Below are 17,583 nucleotides of genomic sequence, written 5' to 3'. Positions count from 1 at the left end.
TTTGAGTTTGCGTTGGGCTACAGCCCATTGTGTACAGCCCATTGTTTAGGGGCTGGTGGGGCCCATGATTTTTTTTTAAAAAAAAACATTTTTTTATTTTTATTTTTTTATTTATTTATTGGTAGGATGATGATCTCCCCGATCCGTAGGCTATCTCTGCATCGCAAGTATGTGATACTTTAAACAAAATTTAAATTTATCCTTTTATCTTATACAATGTACTCAATATTTCATAAGTTTTCTCTATAATTCGTGGCAATGTACTCAATATTTCATAATAAATATACAAATAGTATTTAACATTAAAATACAACGTATATAAATTTGATTACGGCACTTCGCGATGGCCAATGTATAAGCAATAACAATTTTGAAAACCAATCACGTCAGACCTTCTTAGATTCATAATAAACATCATTACCCAAATTTATCATCTCATTTATATAAGTATCTATTTTTAAAAAATGTTTACAACATAATATTTAAAATTTTGGAATTTATCTCGACCGTCTCTAGAGCAAGTGAGCAAAAAAGCTGGTGTTATAACTGAGCTGAAGATCCAAGTTTGAATTTTAGTTTGAATTCATAATTGTTTAGATTAGTTTTTATTTAACGATTAGGATATGTCAATAGTAATGGATACCAAATTTTATCTGAATCCCGAACCCGATGAAACAGATATATGCCGATGGATATAATATGATTGCGATATTTTTACTGTACCCTGAGGGGTCCGAACCGGCCGAATTTATTGATTATATATATTAGTATATATATATATATATATATATATATATATATATTTGATGTTAGATTTGAATTTGTATTTTAAAAATTTAGATTTAATATAATATATTTTGAAATATTGAAAAAAAAAATTGTTTCGGGTTAAAATCCGTCGGGTTCGGATTCAGATTCAAGTTCGGGTCTCGGGTTTGGAGTCGGATTCGGATTCGGATTTTTGAAAATCCACCTCAAATCCGACCCGTTGACTTCTCTATCCACGATCGCGATGCTCTACTAGCTAGCAAATTGCAATGTACTTGTGTTAATTAATTTATTTATACTTTTCTAAAGTGCGACTAATCATCTACATCATAGGAAACGTACATAAACAGTATTTATTGCCAAATTAATGGATGTGGGGCCTAAAGAAACGTATAATGCGGTAGTGGCTCATAATAAGAGTCAACTCGCCCGAGTCATCACGGCAAGCGGCTTAAGTTGCATCACGAGTATATCGCATGAAAGGCACGTCCCTTTCAAGGTAACGAAGAGAGATTTTATATTAATAATAATTATTGATCTTAGACTTAATTAAAGCTTGGACTTGGACCTTAGAGGATTTAGTCTTTACATTATTATTTAATTAATAGGAGATTGAGTTATATATATAAATATTATAATATATAACTGTACAGTTAAAAAGTTCTAGTGATGTACAGCAACTATTTAATATAGAATTAGTTATCCAAAATAGAATATAATAATATAATATAACATACAATCAAATCTTTATATATCACACAATTATACGCCATTGACTATTCTTCGAAAGTCTCCAATATGGTGAGACAATGGGGGGAAGTTTCTCGGCGTTAGGAGACTTTTTTCTTTTTTTTTTTTTCTTTTGTAGTTTTGCCTTTAATTATTTTTATTTTATTTTATTTTTTTTTGCTGCATCATATTTATAAATAAATTTATTTTTTTAATAAATAAAATGAATAATATGTTATTTTTTTTCTCGACGTTAATTTTTTTTTTTTTCACCAACCACAAACTAGCTAATTTAACGAGCGGGTACTCAGAATGTTAATTTACAAAATCAAAATTTTGAGCTTTTGCTTGTGCTTCAATGGCTTCAGAAGATTTTTTGGAATGAGATCCACATATTTGCTCAAAAAATATAGAAAAAACTTCAAATACTCTCCTGTAGTTTCACATTTTCTCACTTTAGTAATCTGTGATTTAAAATATATCAAGTTAGTACAATATGATTTTGCACTTTTTTACTCTAGTATCCTATGGTTTAAAGGGTATCAAGTTAGTATCCTGTAATTTTGCACTTTATCACTTTAGTATCCTATGGTTTAAAAACCACAGGGTACTAACTTGATACAAAAATAAACCACAAGATACTAACTTGATACAAAAATAAAATTACAAAGTACTAATTTGATACACTTTAAATCACAGGGTACTAAAGTGATAAAATGAGAAACCACAGAGTACTAACTTGATTTACTTTAAACCATAGGGTACTAAAATGAAAAAGTGCGAAACCACATGAGATGTTTTTGAAGTTTTTCCAAAAATATATTTATATTGCTTTTTAATTAACATGTTTTCTTTTATTTATTTATAAATAATTTCATTACTAGTCAAATTTATCTAGTTTCGTGCGCATAAACCCATCCAAAACAAGCTAATTAATTTACAAAAAACGCCACGCGTTACGTTGCCAAAACTTCCACCCATTACCTGTACTCTCGCGAATCCGCCCACGTGTTCGAATCAAGGCCGCATTTGTTTAGGTGCGAAAGTGGGTGCGAATAAAATCTGGTGCGTTAATTTGTACTCCGATTATATACCAATCGGTCCAAGTCTACCTCCCACTAGCAGACCAATAACCGGCCCGCGCTTGAATTCAAGGGCGAAAAATGCACTAAGACCCCTCAACTATCTGGCATCAATTTTTTGGCCTTTTTAAATTAATTTTTTATTGGTGTTTTTTTTTTTGAAAGAGATAGATAGCACGCTACCTACTTCATTTATTTTAATTAGAAATAAACTTAGCTGAAAATGTGAATTAACTAAGATTCGAACTTAGAACGCAGGTACCAACGACCAAGCTCTTTACCACTTACTCTAGAGATGGTTGGTTTTATTGGTGTTTTTTAGTTAGTAAAATTTACAAGTTTATAAAATCGGTTGACTTTATTAGTTTTTTTTTATTTGGAATGCTGTTGAAGAGGTTCTTAGTTTGATTTTGTTCGTATGGTTTAAAAATCGATGTAACCTCTTAATTTTTTTTTGAGTAATATAAACAATATAAATTTTTTTTAGGAGTATAAAAACTTAGAACTAGAAAGTACTCGGTCAAAAAAAACTGAATTTTTGATGCAATTAACTCAGAACTAAGTACTCACAAAAAAAAAAAAAAAAAAAGAGATTTGCGACTGGGAGTGTCTGAAAAGAAGAAGTCAATGGGGCATATTGAATTGTAGCATAGATGAGGGGTGTTCTAGACATTTTAACCTAAACTCAGACAGACAGAGGATGCTCCAGGGCATCCGATCCAACGGTTGTAACTGTTAGGGCCCCACCATGCCTCTCATCTCCTCCGTCCATTTATAGTTTTATAGACATTCCCGTACGCATTCCTTATGCGCATGTCCCCCTCTCTTTCTCTACTTTGTCTCCTACCTCTCGCCTGCGCACGGCGGAGCGAAACCCTCCGGCGGGATCTACGCGGCGGCGATGGAGGTCGCCGAGGTCGGCGCCGCCTGTTCCGCCGCAGCCGCGGCCGACCTCGAGAGGCGGGTCATGGCGGCGGTAGCGCGCGGCGACCCGCCGCTGCTTCGTGCGGTGGAGGTAGGGCGCTGCGTCCAGGAGAAGGGCCTAGGGCTCCCGAACCCCGATCTCGCCGCCGTGCTCGTCTCCAACCTCTGCTTCGCCCACAACACCCCCTCGCTGTGGAAGCTCCTCGACCAGGCCATGGCGTCGCGCCTCCTCTCGCCCCTCCACACCCTCGCCCTCCTCACTCCAAGGTGATGAGCAACTCTTCCTGTTTAAACTCGTATTTATTTGGGATTTTTGGTGATTTTTTTGCTAAATTTAAAGTTGTATTTGTGGATTTAGGGTGATACCGAATCGCCGGGCTCAGCCGGAGGCCTACAGGCTTTATCTGGAGCTGCTCAATCGGTATATGTTGTCATCTTCTATGTTGGAGGCTGGACCTTGTAGAGATAAGTAAGTGTGCAGTTAAATTTAGATTGGAATAGAATTGTTTCCTGTTTTTAAGTTATGAATCCAAATCGTATATTTATCTTTTTGTTTCGAAGTCTCTACGATGATTGTAGGTGCATGAAGTGTAAGGAATGATATAGTACTTTTTAGTTGTGGAGCAAAAAAAGCTCTTGCTAGGCCCTGGTTGGCTGAGCTGAAGCTTCTGCAGAAGCGTGGTTAGAGCAGAGCAGATCAAAAAAGTAATAATAGCTTGCTTGTTTTAATACTGAAATTTGCAGAAGCAGAAGCTTATATTTGGAGCATCTACTTTTGAGGCCTACGATGTCCTGCAGCTTCATGCCAGAGCAAAAGCTCCAAACTATTCCTTAGCTAAACAACTCGTTTCTAGAAGCTTTTCTGTTGTATAGAGTAGAGTAGTTGTTCCAAAAGCTAATCCAAATAGGTACCAAAGGCTGAGTTAGTAAACACTTGCTACTGCTGCATACTAATGTGCGTGACGAGAGCAGAGACATATTCCTGGTGGCTCTTGAGCAAGATTACACTGTAGATATTCTATTTCCAAACTGTATTCAACTAAAAGATTCTCGAGTCATGAAGCAGCACAGATTAATTATGAAATGATATACAACTAAGTTTTTTAACAATATCTTATGTGGAACAAGGTTGATATCTTATTTTGGGCCTAGCAAGATACATGTATATATATATGTGTATCTTATTTTGTGATCTTACTATAATTATGTGCAATATATCAACCTCGTTAACTGCTAATATCTTGCAGGATAACAAAATCTATAGATGAGGCTCTGCAACTTTCGCAAACCTATGGAGTTGACCAAATGGATATTGGACTTGCTGTAGTTTTATTCACATTATGTGTTATAACAAGTTTGATTGATTGCACGCTTAAAGACTTTGGTTTGCCATTTGTATCAAGAGATGGGCACGTCAATTTCCTCTCTATCGAAGGACAACAGACCATGGATATAGATTATAAAGGAAGTTCAAATGATAAGCGAAATGAGCACCGTGAACAGCTGCGTAGAACGAACAGCCTTCTGGCTCTAGAGGTTGTAGAAAAGATGGCTGCAAATAGAAAGACCCATGTTTTTCTTCGTCTCATCCACCTCAACATGTATGCTGTATCTTCTCTCATTTTTGCCTTTTCTTATAAGGTCGGAGCTGCATTATAATTATTTTAAGTTATATCTATTTAGCCATGACATTTCTATAATATGCCTAGAAAATCTTCGTGGGAATGTGGAGAAATTTGTCTAGGAACCTTCAAGTCTTATTGATGATTTGTTCATGCTAGGCCAGGCCTGAAAAGTTCAATGGTCTACTTCAGAGACTGCGGTTCATTGAAGCTCATAAATCAGGATCAAAGAGTTTAGTATCGGCCAACCACATAATAGATAGTTTGTTTGCAAATGTTCAAAGAGCAATGAACATGGAGTACCAATTAAATAAGCGTCAGCTTCTGGGAGTTCTGATTGATGCTGCACCTGGTAATTCATTTCTATCTCACATTTCTGGAGCTGGAAAGGCTGCTTGTTGGATTTGTATTGATATGTTTATGGAAAATGCAATGGATGGGAGACAGCTGCATGCAATATCTGCTATTGAGATACTTACAGGTGCTCACATATTTGTGGTTCATATTCTCACACATCAATTTGCTATATATATATATATATATAGAGAGAGAGAGAGAGAGAGAGAGAGAGAGAGAGAGTACATCTACGCTTTTGAAAGTACGGAGGCCTCCGTGCTTATAAGTTGTTTTCGATGATAGAACATCCGATTCGACGATCGGCTCCGTTAGGAATGATCTACGCTATTAGAACTATTCAAAAATCAAATTTCATAATTTTCCGACATTATTTACCAAGTGATCAAAGGGTCTAAAAAATGACTATTTTAATAGCCGATGTGGCACGTTTGTAAGTTCAACGGTGTAGAACAATTCAAATTATATGAAACTTTAATAGAAAATTCTACTTAACATTAAGAGTAAGATCAACACTTTCGATTTAAAATTGAGTATTTTATCACTATTTTTTGTGAGATTTTTATTTTTTGCCATTTATTTTGAGGCTACTTGTTCACTAGATAAAGTAAAAACATTATAAAATTTGGTTTCTAAATAGTTCTAGTAGCGTAGATTATGCTTAACGGAGCCGATTATCGAATCGGATGTCCTATCATCGAAAGCAACTTATAAGTACGGAAGTCCCCGTACTTTTGAAAGCATAGGAGCCTAGCTCTATATATATATATAGAGAGAGAGAGAGAGAGAGAGAGAGTAGGACTTGTGTATTATTGGGAGTACAGAGGCTTCTGTGCTTCTAAGCCGTTTTCGATGATATAACTTTCGAATCGACGATCGGCTCTGGTAGATTTGATCTAGCGTATTTGAACTATCTAGAAAATAATTTTTGCAGTTTTTCGATATCATTTACCTCAAAAGAACTAAAAATCAATGGTGGAAAGTAAAAATTTCACAAAAAGTTATGATGTAGCACTAAAGTTTTTTATTAGAGATATTGATCTTGTTGTAGATAGTATAAAGAATTTTTCATCAAAATTTCGTCTGTTTTGAATATTTCTACACCGTTAAACTTGTAAAAAATTGTTGATTTTGAATTCTTTCGATCAATAGGTAAATCATATTGAAAATCCGCAAAAATTATTTTCTAAATACTTCAAATATGTTAGATCAAATCTAACGGAGTTGATTATCGTTTCGAAAGTCCCATCATCGAAAACGATTTAGGAGCACAGAGGCCTCCGTGCTCCTAATAGCACACAAGTCCTACTCATATATATATATATTCACTCGAGTCTTTGCTGTGTCAATGTTGACCTGTTATAACTTCTTTTCAGAACTGACCAAGACGCTCCAAATAATTAATGAGGCAAGCTGGCTAGAAACTTTCCTTGCTCTCTGGCTTTCAGCACTCCGACTTATCCAACGAGTTGAGATATTTCTTCTGTTACTCAAATGTTTTTTCTGGAATTAAAATGTTCTGATAGTCTAATGTTAATACCATGAATCTGCTAAATAGGATCGAGAGCCTTTGGAAGGACCTATTCCACACCTTGATGCAAGATTATGCATGCTATTGGCTATCCTTCCTTCATCAATTGCTCCTCTTCTGAAGGATGAAAATGAAATGCTTGAAACTGAAGGAAATAAAGTTCCTTCTAGAAGGCAGGGATTAATATCTTCTCTTCAGGTCCTAGCACAGTTTTCTAGTCTTCTTTCACCTCCTCCATCTGTGATAAATGCTGCTAATAGTGCAGCTACAAAAGCAGCGGTTTTCATTTCAAATTTCAAGACTGGGAGTGGGAATCTTGGCATGGTTGGTCGCAATGATTCTTCTCCAAAAGCAGGTCGCTTTATTCTCTTAGTTTAGACACATATTTGCTCTCTTGTGAAAAAATGTCAGGACTTAGATGACACAGTAAACAAACCCTGAAGTTTTTCCACAATAAGTTTTTGTCAATGTAGTAACAAAGCAAAGCACATTACGTGGTTTGTATTGATGAGTAAACGTTCTTCACAAAGACTAAGTACGACTGAGATCTTGGCAGATAACAAAGTAATCAACCAAGGAAAACAGGCCAGCGATACATATATAGATTGCATCTGATGTTATCTACTTCTGCTGAACTTTGGGACAATGAGAGAATTCTGTACCTCTATTATATATTTTTTTTCTTTTTCAGGACAAATCAAATTCAGAGATCCTTACATTACCTTTATGCATCTGGAACAAATAGCTATTAAGAGAAAATTATTGTGCTCTGATCACAAACGTTCACTACTTTGATCAAATACTTTGATTACAAACGTTCACTTTACAAGATTGAAAGAAGCCTATCTTCAAATAGACCCATAGTATTGTCCTGCTCATTTGTCGGTTATTTCTTTGCTTGTATCCTTCTGTGCATATTGAATAAGTGTGTACAGCAGTTTATGTTTGCAAGAGCAATTGATTTGTAGGGTGAGTTTATTAAAATGTGCACAACAGTTTATGCTTGCAAGAATAAACAATTTGAAGGATAACTGATTTGCTATTCAGATGAAGTGATGCGTTATTTTTCTGGCTTTGCAGTATTTATTAAGACACTTTTCAGTTAAGCTGGTTTATTTCACCTTTTTGGCTTTTCTTCTCACCATTATTTTGCTGTTGCAGTCGGTAACATGCTGCATCTTATAGTTGAAGCCTGCATTGCAAGGAATTTGCTCGACACATCTGCTTATTTTTGGCCTGGTTATGTGATTTCCTCTATTACTTCAAAAGATCCTATGCTAACTCAGGACTCTCCTTGGTCAACCTTCATGCAAGGTGCTCCACTTACTGTTTCACTAAAAAATGCTCTTATGGCAACTCCTGCTTCAAGGTATTGTATTTAAATATCAGTCTTGATACTGGTTATGTGATTCAGTTTCCTCAAAATCATCATTCCTGTTTGCTTGTCCAGTGTAGCAGAACTGGAGAAGTTGTATGATATAGCATTAAATGGTTCTGACGAGGAAAAGTCAGCTGCTTCAAGGATTCTATGCGGTGCATCCTTTGTCCGCGGCTGGCATATTCAGGTAGATTCCTATACAGACGGAATCCAATACATACATTACATTTTTGTACCGTAATATGAAATATTACAGCTGAAGATGAATAATGGATCGGCTATTTCCTCTAATTTTTAGACTTCTGCCTTATTTCAGTTCTGTTAGTTACTTCACATAAAATCTCATTGTACCTTTTGCTGCTCAGATTCTAGTCATGATTTCTTTCCTCATTTTTCGGTCAAATTGTCTCTTTATTATTTAGGAACATGTGGTGCGCATTGTGGTCAAGCTGTTGTCTCCTCCTTTGTCTTCTGATTCTTCAGTACCTGGAAGTGGGAGCCATTTTGTTGGTCACATGCCTATGCTTAATGCTCTCTTGTTTGGGGTTTCTTCTGCTGATACTGTTCACATTCTTTCTTTATACGGGATGGTAAGTGTTTTGGCTTTCACTGTCATTATTCATTGATTCAAATCAGTTTTTGCTATGTTGTACTGACCTCTAAACACTGACCTCTAAACATGAGATTTCATTATTAGCAGGACTTGATGATTGTTTTACGTTGGATAGATACTAATTTTAGGCTACATTGTAAAAAAACCCCTTGCACTTGAACGCTTGTATCAATTATCCCCCTGCATAAAAAATTACAACAATTTTCTCCCTACACATTGTCATTGTCTCAAATACGTCCAGCTATTTGGAATAATTGTTGAATTCCGTTATAAAGCTTTGTAAAAATAAATTTGCACATAAAGTTATCTATAAGTAATGCAATAGAATCATATAAATTGAATAAATTGCTCTATAAACTATCAATTTTGATAGTATATTAGCAAAATAGGATATCTCATTTATCTAAATGTTTTATATATATTTTTGAGTTGCTAATTGGATATACGTTGAGATGTGGAACAATATGGTATGTCAACTCGTTTTAGTCTAGTTTTACAACCTAATTTGCCAATTTTTAAAATTTTTTGGATCTATTTGAGATGATGACTATAGTGATAATTAATGCAATTTGTGATGCGAGGAGGTAATTGAGACTCGGGCTAAAGTGCAAGGGAGCTTTTTATAATTTAGCCCTAATTTTAAGCACCTTTATTCTTTGTTATCTTTATCATGGATGGAGGTAAATACTAGAGCATAAGAAATAACTTCTCTATTAGCCAGAAGCATTAACTTTTCTTTTTAGTATTCTAACATGCAACCGACCGTCCCTAGCGCAAGTGGCAAAAGGCTTGGTAGTTGGTATTCGAGATTCCAAGTTCGAATCTTAGTTGATTCACAATTCCAGCTAAATTTATTTCTAAAAATAAAATAAACGAAGCGGGTAGCATGCTGCCTATCTCTCTCTCTCAAAAAAAAAAAGTATTCTAACATATAGCTGTTACAGTGCTGGTAATTTTTCTGTATTATGCAACTGCAAATCTGAATAAAACAAAAATTTTATCCTTTGCTCAATTTTCTGTCGTCGTTACCTGACATTTTTTGTTTTTATGTTACACGAATCAACCCTTCCTGCAGGTTCCGGAAGTTGCTGTGGCTTTGATGCCGCTCTGTGAGACTTTTGGGTCACTACCACCTCCGTCCAACCATAGATCAACAACTTTCGATGAGCCTTCTGTTTATTCAGTTTTTTCATGCGCATTCCTTTTCCTTCTTCGCCTTTGGAAATTTTATAAACCCCCTCAGGAACACTGTATGGCCGGCCGTGGAGGCTCAGTTAGGATGGAACTAACCCTAGACTATCTCTTGTTGATGCACAATAGCCGTGTAGCTCTCCAGAAAGGACCAAGTCAACCAGTTTACATCGACTCCTTTCCAAAATTACGTGCTTGGTATTTCCAAAATCAAGCTTGCATAGCCTCGCCCCTTTCGGGTCTATGTAATAAAAATCCGGTTCACCAAGTGGCGAATAAGATTCTGAACATGATTTGCCGGAAGATGACCAAGGGTGGGGTAGGGCAGGGTAACCCTTCATCAACTTCAAGTAGTAGTGTTAGTGGATCCCCTGTAAGTAGTTCGGAAGATGCTTTACAAAGACCGGTACTACCTGCATGGGAGTTTTTGGAAGCTGTTCCTTTTGTTCTCGAAGCTGTTCTGACTGCTTGTGCACACGGAAGGCTTTCGTCACGGGACTTGACCACAGGTGAGAAACATTACATAATGGTATTTTTATTTCCTTTCACTTTTATATGCAATCCCATTCTTATCTCTAGCCGGTAGTGAATTATCGATTATCTCATTGTATTCTAATATTTGAGATGATAATACAAATGGTGAATGCAATGACTCTTATTTTTATACTGGAGTTCATATATTTCAATCATATTTCTTGCAGGTTTGAGAGATCTTGTGGACTTTTTGCCGGCTTCTCTTGCAGCAATGGTCACCTACTTTTCGGCAGAAATTACTCGCGGAATATGGAAACCGGTTGCTATGAACGGGACCGACTGGCCCAGCCCTGCTGCAACTCTTCACTCTGTTGAATCTGAGATTAAGGAAATTCTTGCGTCTGCTGGTGTCTGTGTCAACAGCTGTTATCCACGTATGTTCGAAATTGTCTATTTCACTTTTGTGTTGCTGATATTTATCCTGACGATATCTATACTTCTACTTTTGACAACTTCGCACTCGTCGAAATAACTATTCTCCTTCGTTTGTTTCTTTCGCCTTTTCTTGCTTTATCCTTCTTCAGTATGTATTTTATTAAAGCGTCCTTGCCTTCATGCGTTGCTGCTTTGAAATGCTTTGCATATTAAATTCTACTTGTAGTTAAGAATATAAAAGGCCATTCTTAATATCCTCTGGCAACTAATATGTTTGTTCAATCTAATCAAGATTAATAATTCACATTTATCCTTTCTCCTGTTTCCTAAAATTTTGCTGTTCTCTTGAAGGTGGAATGCCCCCAATGCTCCCACTACCGATGGCGGCACTCGTGAGTCTAACAATCACATTCAAACTGGACAAAAACTCGGAGTACATCCACGGAGTCGTGGGCCAGGCGCTGGAGAACTGTGCGGGGGGGAGCTCCTGGCCAAGCATGCCCATCATAGGATCCCTTTGGACCCAGAAAGTCCGGAGATGGCATGACTTCATCGTTCTCTCATGCACCCGGTCCCCGTTCAGCCGCGATAAAGAAGCCGTCGCACAGCTCATCAGAAGCTGCTTCTCGACCTTTCTCGGCCCTTCTCCCTCTGAAGGAAGCTTCTCTCACGTCATGCCGAATCGGGGCGTGATCGGACTACTGGGCCAGGCTATCACTGAACAAGGGGTCCGGCTCCCAATTACGCCAGGCTTCCTCTACCTCCGAACATGTCGGACATTCCACGACACGCATTTCGTCAGCGAGGTGATACTCAAGCTTGTTATCGAGTGGGCCCACAAGTTAGCAAATGAGTGGGCCTCTAGCGGTGCAGCCCGCCTGAAATCGGGCCGGCGATCGCTGGCTGCAGCCATCTCTGGGGTGCAGCAGGTGGCGTCACTGGGAGCGAGCTTACTATGTGTAGCTGGTGGGGGCCTGTTGGTCCAGGTGATGTACGAGGAGACCTTGCCAACTGTGCTACTCTCGGCTCGAGAAGAGAAGTCAGGCATGGCTGGGCCAGTTTCCTGTATACTTGAGGGCTACGCAATGGCCTACATGCTGTTCTTGTCCGGGGCGTTTGTCTGGGGGCTAAGAAGCAAGTCGGCGGCCTACACATCGATATATTCGTCGAGGAGAGTACGGGTGATTCGTGTACACATGGACTTCATGGTGGGGGTCCTGGAGGGGAATATATTGCTGGGCTGCGACCCTGCCACGTGGAAGGCGTACGTGTCGTGCTTTGTTGGCTTGTTGGTCAAGTACGTGCCTTTGTGGGTGCCTGATGTGAAGCTGGATACGCTGAAGAAGTTGGCGAGTGGGCTTAGAGGTTGGCACGAGTGCGAACTCGCCCTCTCACTTCTTGAGCGCGGAGGGACTGCAGCCATGGGGGCGGTGGTCGAATCCGTTTTGTGACGCCATCTTTCGCAAACGAAGAGCTTCGTGATTGGATCCAATTGGACTTGTAGCAAGCTCGCGGCAAAACACGGTCACGTAGATCCGGCTGATGGACTTGTATATATGTAATCTCGCACACTCCCAAGCATCAAGTAGCACATCTAGAACGCCCTCGTGAGCACACCACATGATTTTGATTATGCAACCAGTATTTTAATGTCTCAAACATGTATTTGATAGATTCCCCTAATTTTATTGCAGGGTTTTCCTGGGCATGGATAATGAACGTGTAACATTATCATCCTTGAGCGGGGAATATGTATAGGTTCCTACACCTGCTACACTCTCTCTATCATCAAAAAATTAATAATTCACCACACCTGCTACACATCCGCGCAAAATGTTAAGACCTATAGCTAACATATAAGTAAATTGCTGTTCCAATCACCAGAATACTGCACTTCCCTAACGCTATCACCACACCGCTTCACTACGCATCATTCCAAGAACTCGTCGCTCCTGAAAATTTCTGCATCTTTGTAATTTTATGATAGAAAATTGGAAAACTTAAATTAGCTGGTATTGAATTAACATTCATCAATCTTTTACCCTTACTTTTTTTTTCACTCGATTTGTTACAAGCCAGTATCTTTTGGCTGTTGTATATTAGAAGTGAAGAATCCCTAGACCCTAGTTTTCTTTTTCTTTGTTTTTTCCTTCGTTTTTAAGTTTCCTTTTACCTTCTCCTCTCCTACCACTAATAATTGAAGATGCAGTTCACTTTTCCCACCCTCCCATGCTCAGCAACCTCTTTCTTTTTTTCTTTATTTATTTCTATATTATTATTATTATTATTATTATTGTTTTTGTTGTTGTTGTTGTTGTTGTTTATTACTGTTCTATATAATTATTGATGTTGCTTGTAGTTTTCTTATTGCAAGCCCCAACCACAACCTATAAAATAATACTATCCAAAATGCCAGAACCTCAAACACCTATCTTTTCAATTGTAATCAAAATTTCTCTGATGTCCTAGATTGCACATCGAGGAACAAATTTATCAGTAAAACCTCTCAAATGCCGCCGATATATTATTACTTTTTACGCCAATGAACTATTAATGACTGTTTTTGTACATATTTTTTTGTTCATCACGAGATTGGGAATTTGATTCATGCATGCTCCTATATTAAAAGAGTGATTTTGCTTCTGATTTTTGAAAAGATACTCTGAAATTTTGTAAATGTGGGATTACATTTTCTTACTACAACCCATATTAAAGGGTTGAAATAATTTTCTTCAGAGTTTAAACAACTCTTTTAAAATTTTAATATTGAAATAAGAAAAAGTGAAAAGAAGAGTGAAATTTTTAATTTTTGGATGGACTAATTGTAAGATTTTTTTTTTTTTTTTAAATGTAGATGTAGGGTTTATGCGAAATTCCAACCGAGGCCATGTGCGCATCACCACATCACTCTTTTAAGCCTTTTTTTTCAACTGATTTTCCCAAAATACCCCTTTGAATAATTTCCATTTGAGTTTTCAAAATTACCCATTCCAAACCTTATTTAATTCTTGGTTGGTATGATTTATAAATTTACCTTTTCCATCAAAAAAAAAAAAAAAAAAAAAAAATTTATTTTCTAAATTATATATAATAAATATACTTACAAAATTGAGCTCCATAGAGTTTTGCAATAACTATTTTGCTCTACTTTTTTAACTCATTCATCCTATCAAACTCGAGATTTTTTATGTGTACGACCAGTAAAATGCAAGTAAGACAATCTTATTATATTTAAAAAATTATATATGAATACTTATTAATTTTAGATATTAATTATCTATAAATAAATATATTTTATATTATTTATTTTTTAGTTTATTTGGTGTTTAAATAATAGATTTTTATAAAAAGTACAACAACAAAGCTAAAACTTTAGACAGAAATTAGCGAAATGCTACGGAATTATGAAACATACAAGTTTTATATGTTGTTGATGAAGTTGCAACTCGATCAAAGGCGATTGATTAAAAATGAAGGTGAAGAAAGAATATATGTCGCAATTGGACGGAAAAAAGCGTCCAATATGATAATAAGACCTATTTCAAGAAAAATTTAAATTATTGACATGTTAACAAACACATAACTTCAAAATATAGAGCTAAGCTCCTATACTTTCGAAAGTACGGAGGTCTCCGTACTTATAAGTTGTTTGCGATGATGGGACATTTGATTCGGCGATCGGCTCCATCAGACATGATCTACGCTATTGAAACTATTTAAAAACTAAATTTCATAATTTTTTTGACTTCATTTGCCTAGTGGACGAGTAGCCTAAAAATAAACGACTGGAAATAAAAATCTCATAAAAAATAGTAATAAAAGACTCAAATTTCAAATCAGAAGTATTGATCTTGTTATTAATGTTAAGTAGAATTTTCTATTAAAGTTTTATGTAATTTGGATTGTTTTACACCGTTGAACTTAAAAACATGCTACATCAACCGTTAAAATAGTCATTTTTGAAACCTTTTGATCACGTAGTAAATGAAGTCAAAAAATTATGAAATTTAGTTTCTAGATAGTTCCAATAGCGTAGATCATGTCTAACGGAGCCGATCGTCGAATCAAATGTCTCATCATCGCAAACAACTTATAAATACGGAGTTCTCCATACTTTCGAAAGTAAATGAGACATATTCTATATATAATAGTCCCACACGTGCGCGCGCGTGCGCGCGCGGGCGCGCACACACACACACACACACACACATATATATATATATATATAGAGAGAGAGAGAGAGAGAGAGAGAGAGAGAGAGAGTGAGGCTACTATGCTATCGGAAGCACGGAGCCTTCCGTGCTTCCAGCTCGTTTTCGATGTTGCGACTTTCGAATCGTCGATCGGCTCTGTTAAACTTGATCTAGAGTATTTGGAGTACCTAGAAAATAAATTTTATTATTTTTCGATATCATTTGTCTAGTGATCGAAGGGGCTCAAAATCAACAAATTTCAATGGCCGTAGTGAGCCGTTTGCAAATTTAACGGTGTAGAAATATCCAAATCANATAAAAAAGAGAATAAGAAATATATAAGACTCAGATTTACTCAGCAATCAACACTAAAAATGCTCCAACTTCAAGTCCATATTTCAAGAAAACAGCGCCAACTGTTGCCTACATGATAGGCCATCCAAAGATTAGGCAGAAACACTGATACAACACTGGAATCCTCTGCAATATATATATATATATATATATATATATATATATATATATATATATATATATATATATAATTAAAGACCTTCCTATATAGTGTTCATTCGTCAATAACTTATCAAGCAATTAATGGTGACCTGAAAAGTAAGATCAAATAATAAGAAATAATTATTTATATAAATACTTAAACTATCAAATAATAATTTTTTATATATATTCTATCTAAAATGTCTAAAAACTAATTGTAGCTCTGCCATACGAGAAAGTCTATTATATCCCACTTACACCACATCATCAATAACTAGCCAGCCGTATCTCTTTTTTGAGAGAAAAGTAAAATAAAATTTTTTTTTTGATAATCATGATGGAATGAATGAGTTGAAAAAAAAAGAAGAAGCTGATTGATTGGGAATGCCACATAAGTTATATAATTAATGTATTTTAGACTTTTTCCTGCCGAGTAGCCTACGTGAGATACTCACAACTTGTCAGCGTCTTCTTAGACAATAATTCTTTGTGTGCCAAAAAATTGTTGTTAGTGGTTAAGTGTTATTGCATAATTGCACCTCAATTATGCTCTGTGACCGTGTGTTGCTATCACATTTAAAAGAGGTTGAATAGGTACCATCAAGGTGCCAAATAATTAATTAAAATAATACACACAAACACACTAACCCTTTGATTAGTTCACATTAATTAACTGCATATGTGCACATAGGATGTTAAACTATGGCATTTTTTTTATTGGAAAATTAATATTTTTAGAGCCAATTTTGATATTATCAAAGTACAAAAAAAAAATCATAATGAGATATAATGCAGTCGATCTGGAAATATCAAATTTAGCTTCGAAAACATATATGTGTATATATATATATATTTAAAAAAAAAAAATTGGGAGAATCAATTAATGGTGTTATCGATTGGACAATCAACCTAACGTGACACTCTCTACAATTTTATTATTGAGATAGGACATTTAAGTGATCGAGGTATCTATTAAGATTCCAATAATCATAGTAGTAGAAGAGTCCACGTGAATCACAACCATAATTAACCTCGAATGGATTTTAATTAACAATATTTTATGTTCAAATCAATCCTAGCTTCCGCACAGTATTTTTACAAAATTATATAGTTATGCTGAACTATTTAAAATAGTAAAAGGTCAGATTAAGAGTAGGCTAAATTACAGAAAACTTCCGGTAATAACCTGCTTTTTCACTTTTCCTCCTGACATTTAAAAACCTACACTTTGCCTCCTTGTAAAATGAAAAATGTGCACTTCACCGCCTACCATTAGGATTCCGTTATAAAATATTTTTTTATGCTGAAAATACCCCTCTGTCCTCTTTCTTGTTGCTTCGCCTCCTTCCGGCTCGCCCCCTTGCCACCTCGCCGTTCTCCACTGCCTCTCCCTCGCTCACATCCCCTTCGCCCTCCTCCGCCACCTCGCCTTCGCTCGCTGCCCTTGCCTACCTCTCCATCAATACCCACCTCGATTTCCTCTCTACTATCGTCGAAATCGAGGGGCGGCGAGGGTGCGTGAGGAGAAGGGGAGTAGGTGGAGAAAAAAATGGAGAGAAATCGCGGCCGATTGATATGGGAATCGCGGCTGATCGAAAGAGCGGCTAAGGAAGATGAGGAAGAAGACGAAAATGACGAGAGGCAAAATGGTCATTTTACACACCGTAACCTTTCTGTGAATAATTTTTATTTTACGATGGGGCAAAGTATAGATTTTTAAATGTCATAAGAGGAAAGTTAAAAAGCGAGTTATTACATAGGAATTTTCTGTAATTTAGCCTTAAGAGTATAATA

The 17,583-nt window shown here is 36.4% G+C and overlaps 1 protein-coding gene across 3 annotated transcripts; it reads left to right on the top strand.

Annotated features, from left to right (window-relative positions):
• LOC109723923 (mediator of RNA polymerase II transcription subunit 33A-like) lies at positions 3,403–13,329 on the top strand. Of its 3 annotated transcripts, XR_002219786.1 has the most exons (13): positions 3,403–3,770; positions 3,862–3,972; positions 4,751–5,104; positions 5,290–5,606; positions 6,856–6,947; positions 7,038–7,365; positions 8,172–8,379; positions 8,461–8,575; positions 8,811–8,978; positions 10,077–10,701; positions 10,894–11,100; positions 11,453–12,708; positions 12,796–13,329. XR_002219786.1 is itself a non-coding variant. In XM_020252436.1 (12 exons), the coding sequence occupies exons 1-12, from the start codon at positions 3,481–3,483 to the stop codon at positions 12,550–12,552; spliced, it is 3,915 nt and encodes a 1,304-aa protein (XP_020108025.1). In that variant the 5' UTR covers positions 3,403–3,480; the 3' UTR covers positions 12,553–13,329. The 3 variants fall into 3 exon arrangements, 2 of the variants coding, with proteins under 2 accessions (XP_020108025.1, XP_020108026.1); XM_020252436.1 differs by having other exon boundaries at positions 11,453–13,329; XM_020252437.1 differs by lacking the exons at positions 3,403–3,770; positions 3,862–3,972 and having other exon boundaries at positions 4,944–5,144; positions 11,453–13,329.

The sequence above is a fragment of the Ananas comosus genome, linkage group 18 (genome assembly GCF_001540865.1).
Source record: "Ananas comosus cultivar F153 linkage group 18, ASM154086v1, whole genome shotgun sequence".
Taxonomy (NCBI): Eukaryota; Viridiplantae; Streptophyta; class Magnoliopsida; order Poales; family Bromeliaceae; genus Ananas; species Ananas comosus.
Note: the sequence above shows the minus strand (reverse complement) of the source record. Positions and strands in the feature narration are given on the sequence as shown.

Coding starts and splice junctions, on each gene's coding strand:
- LOC109723923 (XM_020252436.1), top strand. CDS start 3,481: ATGGAGGTCGCCGAGGTCGGCGCCGCCTGTTCCGCCGCAGCCGCGGCC. Junction 8,380..8,460: donor ATGGCAACTCCTGCTTCAAG/GTATTGTATTTA, acceptor TTGCTTGTCCAG/TGTAGCAGAACTGGAGAAGT. Junction 10,702..10,893: donor GTCACGGGACTTGACCACAG/GTGAGAAACATT, acceptor TATTTCTTGCAG/GTTTGAGAGATCTTGTGGAC.